The 24,281-nt window shown below is 44.1% G+C and overlaps 1 protein-coding gene across 1 annotated transcript; it reads left to right on the top strand.

Moving 5' to 3' along the window:
* Window positions 1-22,461: 22,461 nt before the first annotated feature.
* On the top strand, window positions 22,462-24,064 carry LOC123058021 (aspartic proteinase CDR1). The gene has a single exon (XM_044480864.1). The coding sequence runs from the start codon at window positions 22,507-22,509 to the stop codon at window positions 23,917-23,919; it is 1,413 nt and encodes a 470-aa protein (XP_044336799.1). The 5' UTR covers window positions 22,462-22,506; the 3' UTR covers window positions 23,920-24,064.
* Window positions 24,065-24,281: the final 217 nt, after the last annotated feature.

The following is a 24,281-nucleotide window of genomic DNA, read 5'->3' as shown; positions in this document are numbered from 1 at the left end:
ACCATCTCCTCTCAAACCCTAGTTCATCTCTTGTATCCAATTCTTGTCTCTAAGTCTGGGATTGGTACCTGTGGGTTTCTAGTAGTGTTGATTACTCCTTGTAGTTGATGCTAGTTGGTTTATTTGGTGGAAGATCATATGTTCAGATCCTATATGCATATTAATACCCCTCTGATTATGAACATGAATGTGCTTTGTGAGTAGTTATGTTTGTTCCTGAGGACATGGGAGAAGTCTTGCTATTAGTAGTCATGTGAATTTGGTATTCGTTCGATATTTTGATGAGATGTATGTTGTCTCTCCTCTAGTGGTGTTATGTGAACGTCGACTACATGACACTTCACCATTATTTGGGCCTAGAGGAAGGCATTGGGAAGTAATAAGTAGATGATGGGTTGCTAGAGTGACAGAAGCTTAAACCCTAGTTTATGCATTGCTTCGTAAGGGGCTGATTTGGATCCATATGTTTCATGCTATGGTTAGGTTTACCTTAATACTTTTGTTGTAGTTGTGGATGCTTGCAATAGAGGTTAATCATAAGTGGGATGCTTGTGCAAGTAAGGACAGCACCCAAGCACCGGTCCACCCACATATCAGATTATCAAAGTACCGAACACGAATCATATGATCGTGATGAAACCTAGCTTGACGATAATTCCCATGTGTCCTCGGGAGCGCTTTTCTCTATATAAGAGTTTGTCCAGGCTTGTCCTTTGTTACAAAAAGGATTGGGCCACCTTGTTGCACTTTATTTATTTTTGTTACATGTTACTCGTTACAAATTATCTTATCACAAAACTATCTGTTACCTATAATTTCAGTGCTTGCAGAGAATACCTTGCTGAAAACCGCTTATCATTTCCTTCTGCTCCTCGTTGGGTTCGACACTCTTACTTATCTAAAGGACTACAATAGATCCCCTATACTTGTGGGTCATCATCCGCCGCCTCGAGGCGGAACTTGGGCAGGAGCACTTTTGCCCTCCGGTGGAGCGATTTTGCCGGGGGAACTTCCCTCCCGGAGGGGGAAATCACGTCATCATCATCACCAACAACTCTCCCATCTTGGGGAGGGCAATCTCCATCAACATCTTCACCAGCACCATCTCATCTCAAACCCTAGTTCATCTCTTGTATTTAATCTTGTTACCAAAACTACATATTGTTGTTAGGGGGTGACTAGTAGCGTTGATTACATCTTGTAGTTGATTACTATATGGTTTATTTGCTGGAAGATTATATGTTCAGATCCATTATGCATATTAATACCTCTCTGATCTTGAGCATGATTATTATTTGTGAGTAGTTACTTTTGTTCTTGAGGTCACGGGAGAAATCATGTTGCAAGTAATCATGTGAATTTGATATGTGTTCAATATTTTGATAGTATGTATGTTGTGATTCCCTTAGTGGTGTCATGTGAACGTCGACTACATGAAACTTCACCATATTTGGGCCTAAGGGAGTGCATTGTGGAGTAGCAATTAGATGGTGGGTTGCGAGGGTGACAGAAGCTTAAACCCTAGTTTATGCCCTATTTCGTAAGGGACCGATTGGATCCAAAAGTTTAATGCTATGGTTAGAATTTATTCTTAATACTTTTCTCGTAGTTGCGGATGCTTGCGGGAGGGTTAATCATAAGTAAGATGTTTGTTCAAGTAAGAACAGCACCTAAGCACCGGTCCACCCACATATCAAATTATCAAAGTAGCGAACACAAATCAAACCAACATGATGAAAGTAACTAGATGAAATTCCCGTGTACCCTCAAGAACGCTTTGCTTATTATAAGAGACCATTTTGGCATGTCCTTTGCCTCAAAAGGATTGGGCTACCTTTCTGCATACTTGTTACTATTATCGTTACTTGCTCGTTACAAATTATGTTGCTATCAAACTACTCGCTACTTACAATTTCAACACTTGCAGACATTACCTTACTGAAAACTACTTGTCATTTCCTTCTGCTCCTCGTTGGGTTCGACAATCTTACTTATTGAAAAGAGCCACAATTGACCCCCTATACTAGTGGGTCATCACCCGCGGACGTGCCCGAGCGCATCGCAGGCGTTTGAAGGGCCATATTTGTCATATCCGGCTGTCATGCGCTCACTATGATTGAAAAGTTATGATGTCTCAAGATTTCAACTCAACGTGTTCCACATCACAAGAAGAAAAAACAAAAGCAAAAGAAATCAGATCATCAATGCTAAATAAATGTACTATTCACACCAGATTTGAATTGTGTTTTCATAATTGGATTTCTCTTTTTTATTCTCAAGCTATGAATCACATTTGGTCTTCAAATTTCATAGCCTGGATGGGGTGGCCCAGTGGCCCACGACCCACCATGTGATTGGGCCACATTGGGTTGCAAGGCTTATTTTTTTGAAAATAGTAATAATTAGAAGAACAGTTCCCGCTGTTGCCCCCTGTGATTGGGCCACCCTCATTGCAAGGTTTATTTTTTTGAAAAAGGTAATAATTAGAAGAACAATTTCTACTATCAGGCCACCCTGGCCTAGTGGGCTAGCTCCGCTACTGGTGGTATGTACATGCTATGTTAGTACTGTCAACTTTCAATATGTTTTTGTAACTTTTATATTGTCTTCAAATAAAGTAGAAGGGAAATTCACTTTATTGTTGATGTTACAGTGTCCTGGCTTAAGAGCTTTGCTGAAAATAGATGCTATAAATGGCATCACTTGCCTCCTACTAGAAAATCCGAAGGTCTTCTACTTGGTACCAATGGCATCAATTGTCTCCTATGAGAAGATCCGGAGGTCTTCTACTTGGTACCAATGATGTGGATTTTTATATGTTGAATTTTGAATGTGGTAAACACTTAATTATGCCTTGATAAAGAGAAATGCAGTGATTTTCATTAGTATCTTGTTGTAGTGTATGGTCCAGCGTAGACCGAGGACAAGGATGGTTTTTTAACCGAATTTGCAAACAAAAAAAATCTAGTTATGGGGGGAGGGGATTTCAATATTCTCGGAAGAACTAGTGGTACAAATTAAGTCATGTGTCTTACCTAAATGAGGTCGTACCTTTAATTCTATCATTTTGTGTATACTTGATCCTACCATGCTTGTTTGTTTTCACTGCTTTGTTCTTAGCTAGGATTGATGGTGTTCTTTCCGGGTCGTTGGTCATCATCACTTGTGTCGATGATCCCTAGGTCGTTTTGTCTTTTTGCTGAAAACTGTGAGGCAATAGCCCCATAGTACTTTATTCATAACCCACAAAACAGAAATACAAAATATATCAGAATGAAAAGAAAAAACTAGTACAATACTTACCTATGTACACCCATACATATTTACATAATTACATAGTGCGGACTATCTAGGGCAAAGAGTTAATCCAATTCAACAACAGAGGCTTCATGCCGGCCTTGAACCTGTGAGAGAGCAATGTAATATCATGAATAAAGCTCCTCTTGCAAGCACCAAAAGAGGGTCTCTCATTCCTAAAAATTCTTCCATTTCTAACCAACCAGATGTTCCAAGTAGACAGGTAGACCACCTCTCTAAAAAAGGGTGGCTAAAACTTTTCCTTGCAGCAATCAGACATTCTCTAGGAGAAAGACCAGCCAACCACTGGATCTGCACGTAGTCCCAGACCCTTGTACTGAATTGGCATGTGAAGAAGAGATGGTCCCTGTCTTCATGAGCATGGGCAGGACATAAAGGGCAAGTATTATCCTCATGTGTAGTTCTCCGGTGCCTTCTAACCAGCAAATCACTGGTGTTGAGTCTATCATTGAGTATCAACCAGGCAAACACTTTTATTTTCATTATGCATCTGCTTTCCCATATCCATTTAGCAGGTTCATCAGTAGGGAGGTGAGCATGCATTACTGTGTAATAACTTTTAGAAATTTTCCTTTGCCTGGTGTCCAAGACTAAACATCACTGATAGCATCATCTGCATTAAGGTCCAGAAGACCTACCTGTACAGAGATCATCTTATCTGCATTTTTTCGCTCTTTAGATGTGGTTATGGAATGGATATTGGGTTGTGTCCTCTTCAAGATTAGTCATGCCATTCTTTTTTGGGGGGGAGGGGGGGTCTTCTAATCTACTCATCGACTGTCAAGACAATACAAAGAACATCAGAAATTACATCCAGGTCTGTAGACCGCCTAGCAACAACTACAAGCACTAGAGTGTGGCGAAGGCACGCTGCCGTCATCGCCCACCATCACCAAACTGGGCAAACCTTATTGTGGCAGGCAATCAGAAAGTCCTCATGCTAAGACCCCACGGGGCCAGCGCACTAGAATAGCAACCATCGCCGATGAAGAGACACGTATCCAAAGGACCCAACATGCAAACACCACACAAATGCAAATGAACGACGACCAGGTCCAAGCAGATCCACTAAACAAACACCGACTGAGTATCGCGAGATCCACTGGAGGCACACCTCTACACGTTCTTTGACGATGCTAAACGCTATGCCGAGACGAAAGCTAGATAGGAAGACCTTATTCCATCTTTAATGAGCCGCTGCCTCATCTTCCTGAACAGGACACAAGCCCTAATAAAAAATTTAAAAACACCTAAAACGGAGCCCTCGTACCGGCTAGGGCCGGGATCCACCATGCATCCATGGCCCTAAGACCACATGAGACATGACAGATCGGCTGCGATGTTGACAAGAGGTAGGGAAGCCTTATGGCATGTGCTGACAAGAGTCACAGATGAAGGGGTACGAGAGCCTCTTTCCTTGAGATGTAGTCTTGGCATCCTTAGCGATGTAAGCTTTTTTCTACCTAATTACCTGCTACTGCGCGCGTGCCTGTTCGCTGAATCGAGCGGCCGGCTCACACGCATGCATGTGGAAAAAGGTTTGTCTGCTAGCGCATGTACACTGTGGCCATAAATGCATTCACACTGATAACTTTGCTTTAGAGAAAACAGATCTTACGTGCTTTTATTTTGGGTTTTTAAATTTTGAAGAGTCATATCTTTTGAACCATGTGTCGAAATTCAAATCCGTTTTCACCGTTGGAATCCTTATGACGATATCTTTGAAACTAGATCCCGTATGGGTATATTTTGACGAATTTTTTCGATGCCAACTTTGGTGCTATATGGTGCACCTCTATTATTGCATGGTGCAAGTTTAGTACTGCATGGTGTAATTTTTTCAAAACTATTTTTAGTGCTGCATGATCTAACTTCCTATGAGGTTGCGACATAACAACCATGACAACCAACTTTTATGATATGCAAATAGTTTACTGCCTTAGCCAACTACCTAGTCATCGATGTGCAAGCCCCTCACTACTCATGGATGTGTAGTTTTCCATGCACACCTTGCCCACCCACCTTACCAGAAATATGTGTAACTTAGTCCGTTGTTCTAGCCAATTGTCTAGTAGTCGGTGTGCAACTCCTTCCTCTTTCTACTTGTGGATGTGTAGTTTGAGTTGGCAGGGATAACATATAGAGTTGCACATAGTCTGCTAGGCAGTAGGCTGATGCAACACTCGAAGTAGGAATAGTTGGAAGGTGAAAACTACACATCTAGGGGTACTGAAAAGATGCATACAGATGGGGCGCTAAAGTGGGCCATCTCACTAGCAGCATGGTTCGAACGGGGTCCTAGCAGGGAAAACTACACATCCACGGGGTACGGAGAAAAAATGCACATCACTGTTAGATAGTTAGCTAGGGAAGCATCCGAAGTTGCACATTCATTTTTAGGCAGTTGGCCGAGACAACAAATAGTTCAATCCACACATTCACGGGCAGGGGGAAGATGCACATAACTACTAAGCAGTTTGCCTGGGTAACAAACGAAGTTGCACATCTCACTGTTAGGGGGTGGTTGGGGTGGAGGTGCCATCACTGAAACTGCACTTCCATGGGTAGGGAGAAAGTTGCACATCGACTCTCAGATTGTTGCACATCGACTACTAGGCACTTGCACCTAACAGGGATTAAATTGCACACAATAAGATTTGTCTAAACATACCCATGCGGAATCCAGTTTTGAAGAGCATGTCGTGTGGGTTCCAACATTGAAAGCAGATCTTAATTACAAAATTCAATTTAAAAGTTATGACTTTTTTAAGAAAAATGAAAACCCGATTTAGATGCGTTCACATCTGTTTGCATGAGTGAAAATTGCATGTCCACAAGTAGAAAAAAGTTGCACACCGACTGTCATGTAGTTGCACATTGATTTCTTGATAGTCGCACCAAATGGAGATTGAGTTGCACACAAAAAAATTCGTCGAAATATACCCATACGAGATCTTGTTTCGAACAGCACGTCACAAGGATCCCAACAGTGAAAACGGATCTTAATTCCGACGCACGGTTTCAAAGTTATGACTTTTTAAAATTTTTGAAATTTAAATTAAATGTGTTTCATGATTTTCCTTAATAACAAGGTTTCTTTTTTAGGACAAAAGGACCAGGTGATATTTCTTTTTGGTAGGCCGCTGGCTAACCCTCTCAAGCGGCCAGGCGCTCGCTAGATGCGTCCTTTTTTCTATTCTATACGGAGTAATAAATATATGCATCTGTCATGCATGATTTTAAAAAGAAAAATAAAATGCAGGTAGAATAAACACGAGCATGCTGAGTTATTCATCCACTATAAGCCATTGAGGACACCGAATATGTTCCCGCCCTCCCGTCGAATTCACCTAAATGGTGCCTTTTGCGCCAGTTGTGCAAACGGTGCTGACGCGCCGCCTGCTCTTGGACAGACCCAATAAACGAGCGAACAGCTCACTCGGTTTCCTTCTTCATGCGGTTCCTGGTTCGCTCGTCGTTCGGTTCACAAAGAAGCGGTCGACCGTTGACCAGTGGCCTATTGAGCGTTGACTTTCAAAAAAGGTTTACAAAAAACCTAAAAAATTACGAGTTTGAAAAGAATCATAAAAATGAATAATCCCATGAATTTGGAAATAGTTCGTATTTTTTAGAATTTCTTAAATTTGGAAAAGTTCTAAATAAGTAAAAAAAATAACAAAAAACGAAAAAATCATAAAAGTTGAAAAAGTTCAGGAATTTCGAAAAAATTCATAAATGTAAAAATAATGCGAGTTTGAAAAAAAAAACTGAACAAAATGTTCACAAATTTGAAAGGAAAAGGTTCAAATTTGATAAAAAAGTTTGTGCTTTTGAATAAAAACGAAAAAAAGTGAAAAATAAAAAACCACTCGAAACCGAACAAAAATCCGTAAGGAAAAAACCCTGACCAGAAGCTTCGCAAAACCAGGACCAGCTTCTCCTGCTACAACCTTAGATGGGCAAGCCCATCCGAAATTCCGAACATGTTCATGCGCCACCTACATAATACACGTTAAAATGCGTAAACTGGAGGACTTGCAGATGTCCACATATGTGAGCGTGTGCGATGGCCTATCAGAGACTGCTTCTGTTGTCTGTACGGAGTTTTTTTTGAAGTAAGGTGTACCTGAAGACTAGCCGGGTTTATCCAATTTGTTGTGTGGCCCATCTCATCGGTTGGTTCAACAGTGCTGCTAACCCACATGCCTGATACCGAATCATGATTTGTTGAACATACCGAAACCGCCTATTCGGCACGAGGCTATATCTTGCCCGCACTGAGAGATCCTTTGGTCTCGCTATTGGCGCAATTCTAGTCGACTGCCCCAATATTGTAGCTGCCAGGGCCGGGTTTGGAAAGTTTTGTTTTATTGTTTTACTTTTATTCTATGTGTTTCCCTTCTCGGTTTTCATGGCTTTCATCAATTTTTCTTTGTTTTTCTCATTTCTCTTTTTTCATTTTTTTCAATTCATGTCTACTTTTGTCAATACATGTTGTACAATTTTGTATACATCAGAAATATTTTGATACACATTGAAGATTTTTAAAATACATGATTAATATTTTTTGAAATTCATGTTAAACATTTTTTTAAACATGTTGAAACATTTTTTTCAATGATATAGAACATTTTTCTAAAACTACGTTGACATTTTTTTCATTGTATTTTTTAAATGGCACAAACCAAATTTTGAAATTGTAGACATTTAAAAATATTATAACATACATTTATTTCAATGGGTTTAATAACATATGCGAACACTTTTTTATATTATACATTTTTTAAATGTCACAACCATATATTTGAAACCCGTGAACTTTTTAAAACATGTAACGTATATTTTTTGAATTGTGCAAACCATTTTTTTTTTGAATTACACCAACATTGTTCCTACATTGTATGACACATGCATTTAAGAAAAAGCGTGAACATGCTTAGATATCACTATTTTCCTGAATGCAATCAACTTTTTTTAGAAAAATGCGCTAACAGTTTTTTACACTGCATTAAATCTTGTATAATTCATAGTTAATTTTTAAATGAATTTGGAGTGTATGTATTTAAAATATGTTTTTAATAAAAAAACACGTATACACTGTGTTGTATTGTACCATGCGTAAGCTGTGCTGTGGTGGAAAGCTTGGCCCGACACATTGAGGTGGCGTCCCATACACACCTTGCAGCAAAACTAGAGAAAAGACACGCTTTGTCTTTTGAGAAATCTCGCCAGGTTTATTGATCATAACAACGTTCATAGGTACAATAGTTGGGTCATAAGGTGCCCAAACAAACATGTCTACCTATTCCTATGTTACAAGAGAAATCGGCGAGATCATGAGCCTCAAAGTTGAAGTTTCTACGCTTGTGAATAAAACTAAAAAAATGAAATTATGTCACAACCTGGTTTTTGCCCTCATTTTTTCTGATTTTATTGCCATTTGAATTGAATTTGGATTTTTGAATCATTTCATTTGGACTTAAACCCTTGGGCATCCACTTGATTTTCTCCCAAGTGGCTCATCTCTCCTTCAAACCATCAATTCTTCTCTGATTTATCCCAAAATAATCCTAGAAAAAATATTCATTTTTCCTTCAAAAACCCTAATCAGCAGCATATGCTCCAAAGCAACCCCTATTTTTATTGCTCCAAAAATCCTGAGAAAAATTCCAAATATTCTTTGAACCCTAGGGCACCTCCCTGAGCAAAAATATTGCATCATTTTTTGAAATATTTTTGCTACAGAAAATCATTTCTATTCTGGACAAAATAGGCACTTTACACAGCAAGTATAACTTTCCTTGATCCAATGAGGCTGATTTTCTTGAGCTTCATTACCTTCCTAAGAGATTACTGAACCCCAAAGCTCAACCCTTAACTCTTACTGGATCACTCACAGTTAACTCCACAAGTTACTGTCCAGAAACTTACCATGAAGTAAACCAAGCACACGCAGCTCCTGGGTTCAACTCAAAGTGTTGAAACCACTCAAACCACTAAGGACTACCAGCCAGACATGAAGTTTAAGCTTAGCGCGGCCTGATGTCATAGTTCATGCGGTGACCACGTTGTTCCAGGCGCGCTGGCATGCGGCTGACGCGCTCTGAGACGCGCCCGAGCCTCTATTGAACTCGTGCTCGCTTCTCCGACCACCGCACCTTGCCAAACCGCGCCAAGATCATCGTCTCGACCCTCTTAACTCCTCGCTAGTGCTTGCCAACGCCGGAGCTTGCCGCAGTGAGCACGGGCACGACCTGGCCAACCCAACAGTGTGCCATGCCACTATGCTCGTCGCCATCCCCACTCATGTGCTCGTCTCCGCCCTCTCACAGTACTCGCGTGAGCTGCATCGCCTTCTCCCCCTCTCGCTGATGCCGTTCGTCGCCAGGTGCCATGTCCAGAAGCTCTCCAGCGGAGCCCGATCCCCCCTCCTCGCTCGCCTATAAATACGGCAACCCCCAGCCTCCTCGAGAATCACCAACCACTCCTACAACCTCCACAACATCGTAGAAAGCCACAACCAGGCCGGGCAGGCCTCGGGCCGCCGTCCTCGAGCTCGAGCTCGCCAGCAATCCCCTCAGTTTTCCTCCACCCTTCCAGCCCCTCCCAAGCTCAATCCACTCTTCCAGCGTCCCTGTGGTGCTTCGTTGGTGCTGTCCAACCCCATTGGAGCCCCTGGTGCAGCCCCACGTCGCCGTGGTCTCCATCTCCGGCGACCTCTGCTTCCTGCCGCCGCTGGAGAGGCCTGTTTTGACCCCGTCCGACCACCCCTAGCTATTCTACGGGTACGGGAAGGTGCGTCTCGACCCCCTCTTGCTTTCTATCCCTCCAGATCTGGCCATCGACCTCTCCTCGCCGGAGAAACGCCGGCGCATCACCGCCCCGCCTCTGTTTCTCTCCCTCTCCCCCTAGAACTGGCAGTGGTGGCCCACTGTCAGCCACTCAGCCCCGTGGCTGAAGCGGTACAGGCCGGCGTGGCGCTGACGTCACCCCTGGTCATTTTATTTATATTTCAATTTTTTACAAAAACTTCAAATAGCCACAACTTTTAACCTTAAGTCCCAATGAAGTGATTCTTTTTGCATTGTGTTCTTACTGAAAAGATCTAGAAACTCACCAAAAATGAGATTTTTCTTTGATGTCTAGATTTTCTGGTGATTTTCAGAGTGATTCTTGATATTTTCTTTCTCTATTTTTAATTAATTTCAGAAGATGAAGCTTGTCTTGAGGATCACCAGGAGGAGTGTGAACCTCATCTGCACTAAGGCAAGCCACATCAACATTTTCATGGTCCCATCTCAATATTTGTGATTTTTTCAACTTGAATAATGATTTATCTCATGCATTTAAATCATTTAAATAAAGGTTATTCCTGTTGAATGCTTGCTTTGCTTGGAATACTTAGTTTACAGTAGTTTGAAACTAACTAAGTTAATTTAAGTCAGTAGAAGTAATATTTGAGTATGTGATAATAAAATGATTATGCAAAAGACTAGTTTAGTTATTATTTTCTTAAGTAAGAAAATGGATTATTTTAAGTTAATATCATGGTTAAGTTTGATGAGTTATAATAACCAGAGAAGTGGTATGTGTTTGCTGATGCTTACTGTTAGTCGAATACTTGATGAGGTTGTTTCGTTTATTTTCGATAATATGTGATGCATGATGTATGGTTGCATTTTCATGGCATATCATGACACCGGTTATTTTTACTTTGAGTTAAACTTGATAATAACTCAACCTGAACATATCGTTGATCGGGTCATGGTGCCACTGAATCGAGTTTTTCCCAGTGCAACCATATTTGCCTTTATGGGAAGGCCTTTTTAGGTCCATTGTCATGCCTCTGGTCGGTATCTCCAACGAGGGAAGGTTATGGGCGTGCGTTGCCCTAGCCCAGTAAGCAGACATAACCTTGTGTGCCCGTTTGTTGTTATGGTACATTGTTCCTATTTGGGACCGTTTATATTTTGCCAGGACGGTGGCCGTTGATGCCTTTGGTAGGCACGGGGAGTAATTCAGAGTGGCCGGGAGAGTGTCATGACAATGAGAGGATTTCGTCGAAATGCCGTTGGTCCACCCGAATGGGAGTGCGAGGCCATGGATTGCATGATGTGGGTAAAGTGCGTTACCTCTGCAGAGTGTATTTAATCTATCGATAGTCGCGTCCTCGGTTACGGACACAACTCGGAAGTAGGTCACACCATGGATCAACATTTATAAATAATCATGCACACTAATGTTAAGCACCTGACACTATTGGAAAGATGATGGTTGAGAAATTATGTTGATGGTGGAAACCAAAGTGTTGGTTTCTTTTGTGATCCGAGAAAGATCGCCGTTTGGTTACGAGGTAACCTGTTTGGTAGGAAAGTCTGAGGGACTTGGTGCACAAGATTATGTTTACTGCATTCCTAGTATGCTTTTGCATTGATGATAATTTGAATAAATATCATGATATTGTCTGTCATCATGTTTACCTATTGTGAGCTTGCAAGTACATTCAATATACTAACCTGGCGTGCCATGCCAGATTTCAGGAAAGTCTCGTTGGATCGGAGTGCTGCCCGAGTCTAGACCGTGTCCACATCGGTGTCCCTGTGCTATGAAGTCCCGCTTCGCCGTCGTTCCGTGTCGCGTAGTTGTCATGATCGAGGCCCTTTATGTTCTAAATAATGTATATATTGTTCAGCCGCACCGTGTGTGCCGCTTGGCCTCGCTACTTGATGTAATATCAAACTATGTTTCGCTAGTATCAATAAAGCGGTTGTTTTCTATATCAAGATGTTGTGTGTTGTCAGAAGACGTGATCTCTAAGCTGGCAATGCAAGGTAAATCGGTTGCTCTAAGCCGGGGTGCCACAAATTAGCTTTGCGATCTATTATTTCATGTATGATGATAGCTACGTGAGGACCTCCGGTTCCCTGGTTAATATCGTTCACCATTCCCTGACAGTCCGATGCCACCATGATATTCTAAATGTGGGGATCCCCCCCAAGTGCCAACGACTCACTGCAGGCGAAAGTTTCCACTATCACCAGGTCGTTAACACCCTGAAACACCACATCAGAAGACCCCATATATACATACTCCATTGTGGTCGCTGCAAACTGGTGATACGAGTATGCAGATGGTACTATATTTGGCCCAAACGAAGGAGGAGGACAGAATTATCAACATCGCCAGCGGCGACGAAAGGAAGTAAAACCCTAACTAGACGGAAAAGTCTCTACTACTAATGTATAGCGAAGTCAGTCGAGAAGACCTGCTAAAAGGGAGTTCAGTAGTGCCTCCTTACATGGGCCGGCCCAGTACATAAACTATTTGAGGAGTGTGAACGTACTTTACAATTCACACTATATTTGGTCCAAATAGGATATATCAAACACAAATTCTGCTAAAAAATCTTCCCCTTGGGTGCCCCTATATCTCGCATGCAACGAGACTGAGGGAACCCCTCGTTGAAGGGTGCGCCAGTTAGGCCGGCCCAGGCGTGCAGGAAGCAACGACCCCGTTTTCTGTTTTGTCTTTTTTCACATTTTTTGCTTTCTTTTTTACTTTTCTTTATACTTCCAAATATTTTAAAGAAATATAATTCAAAAATAACTCTACATAGACAGTTGAAAAATGCTGACTAAGCATTTGAAAAAATGTTGATGAAGCACTTGAATTTTTTTGTGAACAAGTGTTTGAAAAATGTTAAGCTAGCATTTTGGAAAAATTTAAATGTGTGTAGAAAAAATGTTGACCATGTATTAAAAAATTATGATTTGTTTTTTATCATGTATATAAAAAAGTTAATCAATCATTTCAAAAAATGAACAAGTATTTTAAACTGTTAATCAACCATTTGAAAAATGTTAAATGTGTATAGAAAAATGCTGACATTGTATTTAAAATTATGTCAGAAATTTTTGATCATGTATATAAAAATGTTGAACAAGTGTTTAAAAATGTTAATCAAGCATTTGACAAATGTTAAATGTGTTAGAAAAAATATTGACCATGTGTTAAAACAATGTTAAATTGCATTTAGAAAATGTTAATCAAGCAGTTGAGATATGTTAAATATGCATAAAAAATATTAACCATGTATTAGATCTTGTTAATCTAGTTTTTGAAAAATGTCAATCAAGCATTTGATTGTTTTAAGTGTTTATAGAAAAATGCTGACCATTTATTCGAAAACAGTTGATCCTGTATTAGAAAAATGTTAATCAAGCATTAGAAAATTGGTTACTATGTGTAGAAAAACCATGTACTAAACATGTTAAATTCGTATTGGAAAATGTTAAAGGTGTATTAGGAAAATGTTGCGGACATATAATAAATGTAGAATGAAAATTGAAAGAAATATAGAAAACCAAATAAATGAAAACCAAAAATAAAATAAAATAAACCAAAGAAAAGAGAAAATTAAAATAAAATGATGAAACAAATGAAAAAGAAAGAAAAACAGTGAGAATTGATATATAAACGAAGAATAACAAAGAAATGCTGAAAAACAAGGAAAAAAGGAAAATGAGTAAGGAAAAAACCGTTAAAAATGGAATAAACAAACGAAAAATGAAAATACGGGAGAAGAAAAGGGAGAACTTAACAAATAACAAAAGGAAACGAAAAAAAAACTGAATAAACATGAAGCAAAAAGTGAAAAAACAGGAGAACCAGAAGAAGAGAAACCCGTAGAAACTTAGGCCATCATGCGTCAAGTAGAACGCACCTTATGTCTTCATCAGCATCCTGAAACTTCCCTAGTGGCTAGCACCAATGCAAATCGTCCAGGAGGGTGCTTCCTATTCGGTGTGTAGGGGCCTGCCGAGCAACCGCGCCCTTAGCCCCCTCGCTCTCTGGTTGTTGTATGGCCCGGCCCATTTTACGTTTTTTTTCCTTTCGTTCCTTCTTTTCATTTTTCATTTTTCTTTTATTTATTGGTTTTTTATTTTCTTTTTTTTGTCTTCCATTTTCTTTTATCTTCTTTCTTATTTAATATTTTCAATTTTTGCGATTTTTTCAATTCACGAACATATTTTGTTCATTGAATTCAAATTTTTTCATCAATTCAGAAAATATTAATCGAATTCATTTATTGTTCATCGGGATTTTATTTTGGCTCATCAAATATAAAAAAATGTTCATCAATTATATATTTTTCATCTTTTAAAAAAATGTTCATCAAATTCGAAATTTGTTTACTGCTTTCTAAGAATGTTCATCAAATTCAATATTTGTTCATCAGTTGTCTAAAAAAACGTTCATCTAACTCGAAGAAGTTCATCGTTTTCAAAATTTGCTCACCATTATTTTTAAAAAATTCCACCAAACTCAAGAAATGTTCATTCATTCTTCAAAAAGTTCATCCGTTTTTTCAAAAAATGTTCACGCAATATGGCATTTTTCATCAAGTTCAAAAATGTTCATCGAATTTAAAATTTGCTCATCTGAGAATAAATCTTGATCAAATATCCAAATTCACCAATATATTTTAAAATCTTGAATTGGAAATTACAAACATTGTTCAAATTCATGAACATCATTTGAACCCAGGGACATTTTTTGGCTCCACGAACTTTTTCAAACTTCTCATTTTTTGAATTTTGAAACTAGTTCGAAATTCCAAACTATTTAAATAAGAAAAAAAACAAAAAACAAAAGAAAGAAATAAAAAACGAAACAAGAAAATAGGGGGCGCCCGGCTGCCGATCATGGGCCGGCCCAAGTGGGTGCGCGTGGGGGAGCGAGCGGTGTGGGGCGCGTCTCGCCCCAGCGCGCCGCGCTCTGAATTACCCCCGTGCTCCTTTTTCTACACTGTTTTCTCTTAAGCGTAGGCCGGCCCATTACTGTAGACTCTTGCAGCGAGAGTTGTTTCAGTCTCGCTTAATGCGAGATATAATACTTGCGCTTAAAAACCCATCACCTAGGTATTATTGGCCAACTACACATGACATGATGTTCATGATCCGCAAACCAATCTGTGGTTGGATAGTTAGGAGGACAGTGGTATCCCCAGCCCACCAGGGTTCAAGTCCTGGTGCTCGCATTTAACCTGGATTTATTTCAGAATTTCCGGCGATGCACGTTTAGTGGGAGGAAACCTTCCCATCGACTACGAGGTACCTAAGAAGTAAGGTGACTTCGTAAAATCTCAAGATGCTATGCCGACTCAGTCTCTTGGAGGTGCTTATAAGGGTAAGGTGTGCTTGTGTGTGCCTTTATAAGGGTGAGTGTATGCGCGTATATATGAGCGTTTGCGTCTGTACTGTGTTCAAAAAATTATGTTTACGATCCATGCATCATCCATGTAACGACTTGCAAATTTTCTGTGCGTGAAGATCCTTTGCAAGTGCCAAAGCTTCACAACACGCCTATGCCTCTAACTTTGCAGGATGAGTTAGATTACCAAACACACGAGCTGATGGGCCTCGAAACTTCCCTTCAACATTTCTGCAACACAACCACTGACGCTCCTTTCGCTTGCATCTTCGCCACACCTCCGTCCACATTGAATTTCACGTAACCAACGAAGGCGAACTTCGCCATTCTAGCTTGGTGATCAGTTAGGACAAGAAGGGAAGAGTGAATTCGAGGAGGCAATCTTCGTCCATGAAAACCGAGCTTCAAATTCAGATGCACATAATTCAGTTCGGAGCGTTTTATCACGCGAGACTTATCGTTTTGTTTGGCTCATCGAGCCCTGGGATGTATCTATTGTACAACACCTTTGAACAAAGCCTGGCCGGTTGATGGCTTTCGGTTGATGGCTTTGTTAATCCAAAGTCTTTCCCCTAGGGTTTCCTGGGGTCCAACCCTTCCTTCGGCGGCGGCGCCGAAGTACACCAAGATCGACGTGGAAATCATCACCCGGCGACGGGGGCTCGAGCGAAGGACATCAAGGAAGTATCGGGACTCGCCTCCGACGACTACATGAAGAACTTGTGCGGCCAGGAGGTGCAGGGAGGGATGGAGAAAACGGAAGTAGGGGCGGCTAGGGTTGACGATGTAGAGGCGGCTAGGGTAGAAGATCCAACGGCGGGTACCGGGCTTGGTCCGGGCGATGGGGTGGTGAAGGGAGATGTTGTTCATGGGAGTACGATCGGCCGGAAGGAGGCGGACGGAGAGAAGGGCGAGGAGGTGGAAGATTGGGACTAGTATGAGCAGGGGCACGATCTAGAGGGCGCGTTTGAGAATCTCAAGTTGCAAGGGGAGGAGGAAGAAGATTTGGACCTTTCTGGGGAGTTTGAGGACTTGATCAAGGACGTGCGCTGGATGGCGCTTTTTAGGGTTCATACCCTTCGGCCGTTTAGCCATGCTTCTCTGTTGAACTCCATGAGGAACGCGTGGGCTTGTGCGCAGGGGGTGACCTTCAACATTAAGGGTCCCAACTTGTTCTTGGCTCAATGCCATTGCTTGGGGGACTGGAAGCGTGTGATGGAAGGGGGACCATGGCAGTTCAGGAGAGATCCGGTGGTGTTAGTTGAGTACGATGGTTTTTCGGATGTAGAAGAATATGAGCTAAACATGTATCCCCTATGGGCAAGAATAAAAGGATTGCCGGACGGGTTGACGAGGAAGAAGGAGCTGGCTGAGAAGGTAGCAAAGAAGGTGGGAGAACCTCCCTTTACAGTCACGATGAATGAAGGAAGGATCAACCCATCAAATTTCTTGAGAGTTCGGGTGTTTGTTAATGTTACGATACCATTAGTAAGGTTTGTGCATATCACCTTGAAGGAGAGGAAGAGGTATTCGGTGTTCTATGAAAAACTCCCAGATTTCTGCTATTTTTGTGGACGTATGGGACATGTTGTGGAGGAATGTGGCGATGGTGTACATGATATTGCACTGTGCGAATGGGGTGAGTGGCTGCATTGGGTCAGTGAACCCGTGGGTTCTGGAGGTCGAGGAGGTAGAGGTGGTGGGAGTGATGGAGGTAGAGGGGGTGCTGGCCCGATAGGGGGGGGGACGGGGAGGAAGAAGAGGAGGTAGAGGAGGTGGATCCAGGGGAGGTAGAGCAGAAGGTGCGGAGGAGAGAGGCGATGTAGAGATGCAAAGGGAGGGAGGTTTGGAGCTGCAAGTGGGGATGGATATCTTGCAGTTCAAGATGATGAAATCGGCTGAGGAGCGCACAGCGAGGAAGAGGCTCGTGGATGATGATGGGGTGGCAAATGTGCGTGGTCCGGGCGGGCAAAACTTGGGAGGAAAGGTGGCTGATGCGGTTCTGCGTCTGGAGTACGGGGATTCAACCAGTTTGGGAAGCCGGTCGGATCCTAAAGTAACACCAGGGAAGAACCCCGTAGTGAAGCGAAGGAAGCAAGGAGAGGTCGGGGTGGAGGAGAGTGAGGGAATTGATATGGACACATCTACGCAGGCGGCCTCCGGAGAGGAGGACCGCTGGGCCCAATGATTTGCCTCATTTGGAACTGCCGGGGAGGGGGGAACACCCGGACAGTTCGCGAGCTTGCGGCGATTTGTCGGTCGCGTTCCCCCACTTTTGTATTTTTATGTGAGACTAGACAGAAGGAAGAGAAGATGAGGAGAGTTAGAAACAGATTGGGTCTCAAAGGGTTTTGTGGTGTTGATAGTGATGGTATGAGTGGTGGCTTGGCATTATATTGGCATGAGAATTATGTCGTGGAGATCTTGAATAAAGATGAGAGACACATTGATGCACTTATCCGGGTGCAGGAAGAAGCAGTACAATGGCGAGCTACATTTGTCTATGGAGAACCTCGAGTTGAGAACAGACATATCATGTGGGCAAAACTACAGAATTTGAAAACTGTAAGCAACCTCCCATGGTTAGTTTTGGGTGATTTCAATGAGGCAATGTGGAACTTTGAGCATATCTCAGCGACACCGAGGGCAGAGTCGCAAATGGTGGCCTTTCGGGATACCTTGGAAATTTGTGAGCTGGTGGATTTGGGCTTCACGGGAGTACCCTTCTCTTATGACAACAAGAGGAGTGGTTCTGCTAACGTTAAGGTACGCCTGGATAGAGCCGTGGCGACGAATGCATGGTGTAACTTGTTTGCGTTTGCTGAAGTCGAACACATACCATCGCCTTGCTCCAATCATGTGATGCTTCTGTTGAAGGGCGAGGCTGACCCAGGACCTGTAGGGAGGAAGTGCAGGCGATATGAGATTTTCTGGGAAAGAGATTCGGCACTCCCATAGGTGATAAAAGGAGCCTGGGATGCCGTTGGGGAGGTCCAAAATTTGACACAGTTAAAGGACGCTCTCACAAAAACCATGAGCTCGCTGGGATCATGGGGTAGGAAATTCAGCAATGTGACGAGGGAGTTGGCAAAATCCCGGACTCAGCTAGAAGAGCTCATATACATGAATGCTGACCGGGAAGAGATTAGGACACTGACTGACAAAATGAATGAACTGTTGTACCAGGAGGAAATGTTATGGTTGCAAAGATCACGAATTTCATGGCTTAAGGAGGGTGATTGAAACACCAAATTTTTCCATAGCAAAGCTGTTTGGAGAGCCAGGAAAAATAAGATAAGGGAGTTGACTGACAGCATAGGTGTTGTGCACTCGGACCTTGGGGCCATGGGATCCTTGGTGAATGATTATTTTAAGAACATCTTTTCGGCTGATTCTTCGCTCGATGCAGCTCCTGTTGTTGATTTGTTACACAGAACAGTGTCGGAAGAGGACAATGATAGGCTGTGTGCGCCCTTCTCTGATAAAGAGATTGCTGATGCTATGTTTCAGATAGGACCCCTAAAGGCGCCAGGGCCAGATGGGTTTCCCGCACGATTTTTCCAAAGGAATTGGGGGACAGTGAAGGACGGCGTGCTTGCTGCGGTCAGAGACTTTTTCCAGACGGGGGCGATGCCGGAAGGTGTGAATTCTACGACTATTGTTTTGATCCCCAAAATTGCTAACCCCACTAAGTTGGCTGAATACAGATCAATTAGTCTGTGTAATGTGATATACAAGGTAATATCTAAGTGCCTTGTGAACCACTTGAGGCCGCTTCTAGATGATTTAATATCAAGTGAACAGAGTGCATTTATCCCTGGGAGGATGATCACTGATAATGCCCTAGTGGCTTTCGAGTGTATTCATTACATTAAGCAAGAGAAAGACCCAACAAAGAGTTTCTGTGCTTACAAGCTTGATCTGTCCAAAGCTTATGATAGAGTGAATTGGGGTTTCTTGAGGCAAGTGATGCAAAAGATGGGTTTCTCTCAGCGATGGCTTGACTGGATAATGGCACGTGTCACATCGGTGAGGTATTCTGTTAAACTAAATGGAACTCTCTTGGATTCGTTTGCACCGTCGCGAGGGCTTCGGCAAGGTGACCCACTGTCTCCATTCTTATTCTTGTTTGTGGCGGATGGTTTATCTGCAATATTGCATAGTAAAGTGCAAAGTGGCGATATCACTCCAGTAAGAGTCTATCGGCGGGCACCAGGCATCTCACACTTATTGTTTGCAGACGACACTTTACTGTTTTTTGAAGCTTCTAGAGGACAGGCTGAACGGGTGAAGGCTGCTCTGGACCTATATGCTGTGGCAACAGGACAGAGCCTCAACTATAGTAAGTGTTCAATGTTCTTTGGCAGTGCTTGCCCGCAAATTATACAAGATGAAGTCAGAGATGTCTTGGGGGTAACTAGTACTGTATTCGAGGAGAAATACTTGGGGCTTCCAACTCCAGATGGGCGTATGTCTAAAGGCAAGTTTCAGAATCTTCAGACAAGCCTTACGAAGCGGCTTATCCAGTGGGGCGATGGTCATCTAGCGCAGCCTGGCAGAGAGACTTTGATCAAGTCAGTGGCCCAAGCATTACCTACTTATATAATGGGCGTGTTCAAACTGCCCTTCTCGGTTTGCGATGACCTCACTAGGATGGTGCGGAATTTTTATTGGGGCTCCACGGATGGGAAGAGGAAAGTACATTGGAGAGGTTGGGATTACCTTATGCAGCCTAAGGATAGAGGAGGTGCTGGTTTTCGAGACTTTCGGCTATTCAATCAAGCTCTCCTAGCTCGCCAAGCTTGGAGGTTAATTACGAGGCCTGAAAGTCTATGTGCACAAGTGTTAAAGGCAAGATACTATCCGGAAGGTAAACTTGAGGACACAGTTTTTGCGGGCAGTGCATCATCGTCATGGCAAGCTATTAGTTACGGGTTGGAGTTGTTGAAGAAGGGTCTAATATGGATAGTGGGCAATGGCAGGAGCATCTGAGTTTGGCGCGATAACTGGATTCCCCGACCGTTCTCGTACAAGCCGATCACAAGGCAAGGACGCTGTCGGATTCGCTTTGTTTCAGACTTATTGAATGATAATGGTTCGTGGAGGAGTGATCTTCTGTCACAATATTTTATGGCGGCAGATGTTGAGGAAATAATGAAAATTAGAGCATCCCCTGGGCTGGGAGAGGACATTATTGCATGGGGGCCAGAAAAGTCCGGGAATTTCACAGTTAAGAGTGCTTATCATCTAGCCTTTGATGAGCTGACCAGAGGGAATGTGGCCTCGTCGAGCACTTCGGCAAATGGCGGCAGGAGTTGTTGGAAGTTTATTTGGAACTGTGGCGCCACGCCTACAGTGGCAAATCATGCGTGGAGAATTGCTACTGATGGATTACCAACGTGGAAAAACAAAAACAAGATTGGCCTGGAAACTACAAGTATCTGTCCGGTCTATGGGCTGGCACCGGAGGACAATTATCATCCGTTTGTTAGATGCCAGTATGGGCGGGATCTATACAGAGCCATGGCCAAAATCTGGAGTCTCCCTAAGATTGACTCACTAGCTAACAATGGAAAGGAATGGTTATTACATGCGTTGGCGCCCCTGTCTGAGTTGGAGCGGTGCATGATGCTGTTCATTTTTTGGAGAAGCTGGTACGTGAGGAACGAGATCACACACGCTAAACCAGCCCCTCCGATGGAAGTCTCTATTCGCTTCTTACGGTCCTACCTAGGTTCTCTGCTTGCTGTCCGTACCAACACGCACATGGACCCGGTGAAAGGAAAGAGTTCTGTTACTTTGGATCGTGCGCCTTCAGTTCCAAAGGCCGACGCGTTATGTCGAAGGTGGGAGAAACCAGCGCAGGGCTGGGTAAAACTCAATACGGATGGATCCTTTGTGTCGACTTATGCTGCCGGAGCTGGAATGATATTGAGGAATTCTTCAGGTGAGATTATTTTTTCTGCATGCAGAGCCTTATTCTCTTGTCGAGATGCTCTTGAAGCAGAACTTTGTGCCTGCATGGAGGGACTATCATCGTCTATTCAGCGTTCCGATCTACCTATTGCTATTGAGGTGGATTCTGCTATGGTGGTGGCCATGATCACTGGTGGGGATATGAACCGTTCAGCGTATGCTTCTTTAGTTAATGAGATTAGATACCTTCTTACTCTTCGGCAATCTTATATTACTCATGTTTCGCGGTCGCAAAATAAGGCCAGCGACAGTCTAGCTACTTTTGGTAGAGCTCAGGGTAGGACTTTGACTTGGATTGGATTAGGTCCTCCAGAGGTGCTGGAGTTAGTAGCAACAGACTGTACTGAACCTGTGATTGAGTATAATACATTGCAGTTTTCGCAAAAGAAAAAAAAACACCTTTGAACATTGATCAATGAATGCCACTCTTATGCCGCTAAAAAAAGTGTAACGGATTGCATATTTGCTGCAGAAAAATGCGGAATGGAATCGCTGAAATAGCCCGACATGAAGGCCGAGACGTAGAACAAAAGGAAGCTTAAACGGGAGAACGGTTACTACAAATTTTCCAGGTGGCCGGTGGCACCAAGCAATCAAACACTTCCTCTTCTTGCCACTCCAGTGGTCGATATTCCGGAGATAATCCTTCTTCTACAAGATTAGCTACAAGATTAGAAGTTGCTAATTACTCGTCGTGATCTTTTGGCGCGAATTAATGGGTGCCTTCAAAAAATGCAGTGGAAACCGCACTATCTACCCTTGATTACATTCCATGCGTAGTGCAGCACGTAATTACAATAACGCAGCGAGCTGCCAAATCGCACTCAACAGTTTCATGACTTCATATCATATCACGGCTTACCACATTCGTCTCCCCATTAACCATCTACCGTTATAATCTCACGCAAATTCGCCTATAAATACTGCCCTCTGCGTAGCAGCAGCAGCAAAGCAACCCCAGTAGAGCTAATCCTTGGGAGCCAAGCTGGGAGGGACACGATGCATGGGATGATGAGATCCCGCGCTCTCCTGCTCGTCGCCGTCGTCCTGACGGCGCAGCTGTGCGCGTGCACGGCGTACGCCGGCAGCGGTGGCGATGGGTTTAGCGTGGAGTTCATCCACCGTGACTCGGTCAGGTCGCCGTTCCACGACCCGACGCTCACCGCGCCCGCCCGCGTGCTGGAGGCCGCGCGGCGGTCCGCGGCCCGCGCCGCGGCGCTCTCGCGCTCCTACGTCCGCGCCGACGCGCCCTCAGCTGACGGCTTCGTGTCCGAGGTCACGTCCAGGTCGTCCGAGTACCTGATGGCCGTGAACATAGGCACGCCGCCCACTCCTATGGTCGCCATCGCCGACACCGGCAGCGACCTCATCTGGCTCAATTGCAGCTCCGGAGGTGACGGTCCTGGTCTGGCGGCCGCCCGTGACGCGGACGCGCAGTCGCCGGGCGTCCAGTTCGACCCCTCCAATTCGACGACGTTCAGCCTCGTGGACTGCGACTCCGGCGCGTGCGGCGAGCTGCCCGACGCAGCCTGTGGCACCGACTCCAAGTGCAGGTACTCATACTCCTACGGCGACGGCTCCCACACGAGCGGCGTCCTCTCCACAGAGACCTTCACCTTCGCCGACGCCCCGGGCGCCCGCGGCGATGGGACGACGCGCGTGGCCCACGTCAACTTCGGCTGCTCCACGACCTTCGTCGGCACGTTCATCGGGGACGGCCTCGTCGGCCTCGGCGGCGGCGACCTCTCCCTCGTCAGTCAGCTCGGCGCAGACACCTCGCTGGGCCGGAGGTTCTCCTACTGCCTCGTGCCCTACTCCGTCATGGCCTCCTCCGCGCTCAACTTCGGCTCCCGGGCCGCCGTGACGGATCCGGGCGCGGCGGCGACGCCGCTGATCCCATCTCAAGTGAAGGCATACTACACCGTCGAGCTCCGGTCCGTCAAGGTCGGGAGCAAGACCTTCGCGGCGCCGGACCAGTCCCCCGTCATCGTCGACTCCGGCACGACGCTCACATACCTCCCGGAAGCGCTTTTAGACCCACTTGTGAAGGAGCTGACACAGCGGATCAAGCTCCCGCCTGCCCAGTCGCCAGAAAAGTTCCTGCCACTGTGCTTCGACGTGAGCGGGGTGCCGGATGGGCAGGTTGCGGCCATGATCCCTGAGGTGACGCTGGGGCTGGGCGGCGGCGCCGCGGTCACGCTGAAGGCGGAGAACACGTTCGTGGAGGTGCAGGAGGGGACCCTGTGCTTGGCGGTGGCGGCGAAGTCGGAGCAGCTTCCGGCGTCGATCATTGGGAACATCGCCCAGCAGAACATGCACGTTGGGTACGACCTCGACAAGGGCACCGTGACCTTCGCTCCAGCAGACTGCGCGAGTTCCTACCCCGCACCCTCACCCTCCGGCTCTCTGTAGCTTATGAAAGCGGAAAATTATGGTTCCGCTGGGTGCCGGCAGATCCCGGACCCTTAATCGAGTGCTCAAGATTGGTGCCCAGAATAATGTAACTCGCGAACTGTTACTCAAATGAAATACACTGCGACGCACTCTTAACGTGATAGATGATACAATAGGTCACATGTTTTTCAGTCCAATATAATGCTAGACCTACAAAATTCTACAAACATTTTCCTCTTTTTTCTTTGCGAGTGGACAAACATTTTCCTTAACTTCCCAAACTAATCATCTCCCTCCCCCTGAATTCAATTGTGGTGAGCCCCTTCATCCACCTATTACCAATCATTAACCTTTGTCCTTAGCATTATTCTTTTCAATCA

This window comes from Triticum aestivum, chromosome 3A (genome assembly GCF_018294505.1).
Source record: "Triticum aestivum cultivar Chinese Spring chromosome 3A, IWGSC CS RefSeq v2.1, whole genome shotgun sequence".
In the NCBI taxonomy this organism is placed as follows: domain Eukaryota; kingdom Viridiplantae; phylum Streptophyta; class Magnoliopsida; order Poales; family Poaceae; genus Triticum; species Triticum aestivum.
This window is presented reverse-complemented; position numbering and strand designations above follow the sequence as displayed.